This window comes from Vigna unguiculata, chromosome 1 (assembly GCF_004118075.2).
Source record: "Vigna unguiculata cultivar IT97K-499-35 chromosome 1, ASM411807v1, whole genome shotgun sequence".
Taxonomy (NCBI): Eukaryota; Viridiplantae; Streptophyta; class Magnoliopsida; order Fabales; family Fabaceae; genus Vigna; species Vigna unguiculata.
In genome coordinates this window covers 38,797,457-38,800,346 of record NC_040279.1, presented here as the reverse complement: position 1 = coordinate 38,800,346, position 2,890 = coordinate 38,797,457, and the positions used below count along the sequence as shown (strand labels likewise).

At 35.5% G+C, this 2,890-nt stretch overlaps 1 protein-coding gene across 1 annotated transcript; it reads right to left on the bottom strand.

The window, feature by feature from the left end:
* Positions 1-288: 288 nt before the first annotated feature.
* LOC114177031 lies at positions 289-2,486 on the bottom strand. Its single transcript, XM_028062262.1, has 5 exons — positions 2,150-2,486; positions 1,843-1,950; positions 1,646-1,744; positions 1,067-1,192; positions 289-661 (listed from the first exon to the last, which is right to left on the bottom strand). The coding sequence occupies exons 1-5, from the start codon at positions 2,310-2,312 to the stop codon at positions 516-518; spliced, it is 642 nt and encodes a 213-aa protein (XP_027918063.1). The 5' UTR covers positions 2,313-2,486; the 3' UTR covers positions 289-515.
* Positions 2,487-2,890: the final 404 nt, after the last annotated feature.

Here is a 2,890-nt window from a genome sequence, read left to right as displayed (position 1 = left end):
AGATAAATGGAACCTAAATATGCCTTCGATCCTAAATTGCATAGTGGAATTGACAACGCAGATCTGCTGGAGGAACAAATCCTAAATTGTTTAGTTTACCCTAAACAATTTAAATAGCGACCTATGACTACTAGGTCTAAAGACGAGGACCACTTTGTTTTAGCCTAAAGATGAAGGTCATGCTTTACTAGAAATTGCATACATTCACTAATGACAGTGTATGATCAATTATACATTTGAAATGGTTCAACAAGGGTTTAAGTTTAAGAATGTAGAGTGAACCTAATATACAGCTGCAGTTTTATCAAGATTTACATAGATGAGCAACAAATGGCACTTGACAAGTGAATAAAACAAAATAACAGTAACTATGATCTTATTGGATTTAGCCAAAGGATACACAATAACTTCCATTACTCTTCCCCAAAAATGATTTGGTTGCCACCTTACTCTCTCCTATAGTAATATTTCATGCTCCAACAAAAAAAAAAAGAGGCTTGTACCTCAAGTAAAATTCATGATGAAACATCATATCTCAGATCTTGGAACCTTTTCATCAAGCTCAACTTGAAACCCTCAACTTCTGCATCCTCAAGTGAATTTGGTACAGACCTAATTACTGAAACGGCCCCGACCTGATGCATGGATGCTAGAGCTTCATCTATAACAATGAAGTAATTTATGTCAATAAAAAAGAAACAAAAAAGATTAGCACTAGCAGTACTATTTTGCTTTTGCTTTTGCACATCTTTCAACCTCATAATGTTATTTGAACTGAGTTCTTAATAATAAAAAATATTGACAAATATAATGTCCCAAAGTACCAAGTTATTTTTCATCTTTAAAAGTCCATATCTATTGAATAAGGACGACAAACTGAATATTGTACAAATAAATTAATAAAACGTTAGTATGTAGAGGTTGAGTACTTTTGGTGTATTATTTAGAACAACGAAAGCACCATCGGTCTTAAATCTACCTCTCCAAGAGAGCATGATCATAAGTATATTTTAAACAAGTCTACACAGAACACGTAAATAAAAATACTTAAGAATTATGATTCCACCTGAGTGTAATAGTGCATCAAGAGCTTGCAATGCTGCTTTCCGTGTCCGGTCATCTTTCGCTGTGCTTAACATATTTAAGAGTTCTTGAGCTCCACCCATCTCAATTATCTTCTTTCTTCTTTCATCTTGCGAGCAAAAAAGTAACAATGTTGACTACAAAAAACTTATGCAGAGACAAAAGATTTTAGAATGTAATAAATCACCTTGTTTCATCCTTAATCAGTTTCATGAGATACCTAAAAAAACCTCAGTAAGTATTTCATTATCAGTTTTTGGGGACAAAATTTCAACCTATATTAACTCTTTTATTCCAAATTCAAAATCTCCCATCAACTATAATTTTGTCATCTCAAGAATAAGCTAAGATTAATACTAAATGACTAAATGCAACTAGTGTAAAGCAGAAGGATAATGTAACTATGTTTGTCGCAAGAATAGAAATTTGATAACCTACCCTAATGTACAAATAAATAAACCAACAAGTGCTTCAATATATGTCATGTGCCAAAGAAATATGGATCATAAAGTACCAATAACAAGCAATTAGCGGTGACACAGATAGTGATAGGAAAACTTACCATCTACTGCAAAACGAGTCAATCTAGAAGCTCCCATCCTTTTGAACAAGGGATCCTTGACACGCAAAAGCGAAATAGACTGTTGCATCAAATTATCTCCTGAAAATTGTATTTCAACAACACTGTAAGGCTAGAACTACAAAAAGCAAATGAAGACTTTTTACAAGTTGAAATTGTTGATGGAAAATTGCGGATACCCATATAAGGAAAGAAATGGTATCCTGCAACCCCGGCAGTCACAAAAAAAATCGTCTTCAATAGCCATCCAACTTTCCTCTCGGCTTCTTCCTCGATCGATAGCTCATCTGAAAATCGAAAGAGCAATAAGTGAAGCCGTGCAACATAATTGTAGTTGAAATACAGAAACCAGAAATTGAATTAGAAAAAGAAAACCACTTTCTTTTTATTTTACAATGTCTGATGATCTTAGTCATCACCATACAACATAATCACACAAAAAAATACACCGAAATCATCACTCTAACATAAACGGTATAAGCTAACCAGGAGTCCGCGGCGGCTGCTCCCGCTGCGCGGCGGAGGCCTGGGGATTGCAAAGCTGAGGCTTGGAGACGATGGTTCGGAGGAAGATGGTAGGGTTTTGGGAAGAGTGGAGGAGCCTCGAGGTGGGTCTGAGGACCTTCGAAGCTAACAAACCAAACCCCATTCTCTCTTTTTTACTTTCTGATTCGCTTTCTCTTTCTTTCGATAGATAATGGCTTTGTTCGGAGTGGGAGATGGTGATGCAACAGGCGATGGTTGAAGGAATCTTCTTCAGTTCCTGAAGCTGCGATGTGAGTAAGTTTGTTTCGTTGGTGAAGAAGAAAATGGTTTTCAGATTTGGGTGGGTGGAGTGGTCCGATACTCGATTTGGGTTTTGCCCGACCCGAAACTAATAAATGGTTGCGAAAATGAATGAAAACTACTTTGAGGGCTTGCCATTTCAATGTTGAAAAAGTGGAGTTCGTCGGTTTTTTTGGGAAGGCCCATTAACAGCCCACTTAATGCAAACATAAAACAAATGAAGGCAAAGTATTTATATTTGAATAAATAATATAGGCACTCATCATACAATTATAATAAATTATAAATTTAAATTAGTCAATTACCTTAAAATTCATATAAAAAAAATTGATCGACATAAAATACGACACTTCCTAATTGTTCTTCACCAAAATCAAAGGGCATTACAGAATTTGAACCCGAATGTGTTTTCCGGGTCGGATTCCGAATTAAACAATGTTA

What these genes read in the sequence shown, in the direction of transcription:
- LOC114177031 (XM_028062262.1), bottom strand. Translation starts at nt 2,312, where the DNA reads ATGGGGTTTGGTTTGTTAGCTTCGAAGGTCCTCAGACCCACCTCGAGG. An exon ending in GCAGCCGCCGCGGACTCCTG is followed by an intron (nt 1,951 to 2,149) that starts GTTAGCTTATAC and finishes TTCGATTTTCAG; the next exon opens with ATGAGCTATCGATCGAGGAA. An exon ending in CCATTTCTTTCCTTATATGG is followed by an intron (nt 1,745 to 1,842) that starts GTATCCGCAATT and finishes TACAATTTTCAG; the next exon opens with GAGATAATTTGATGCAACAG.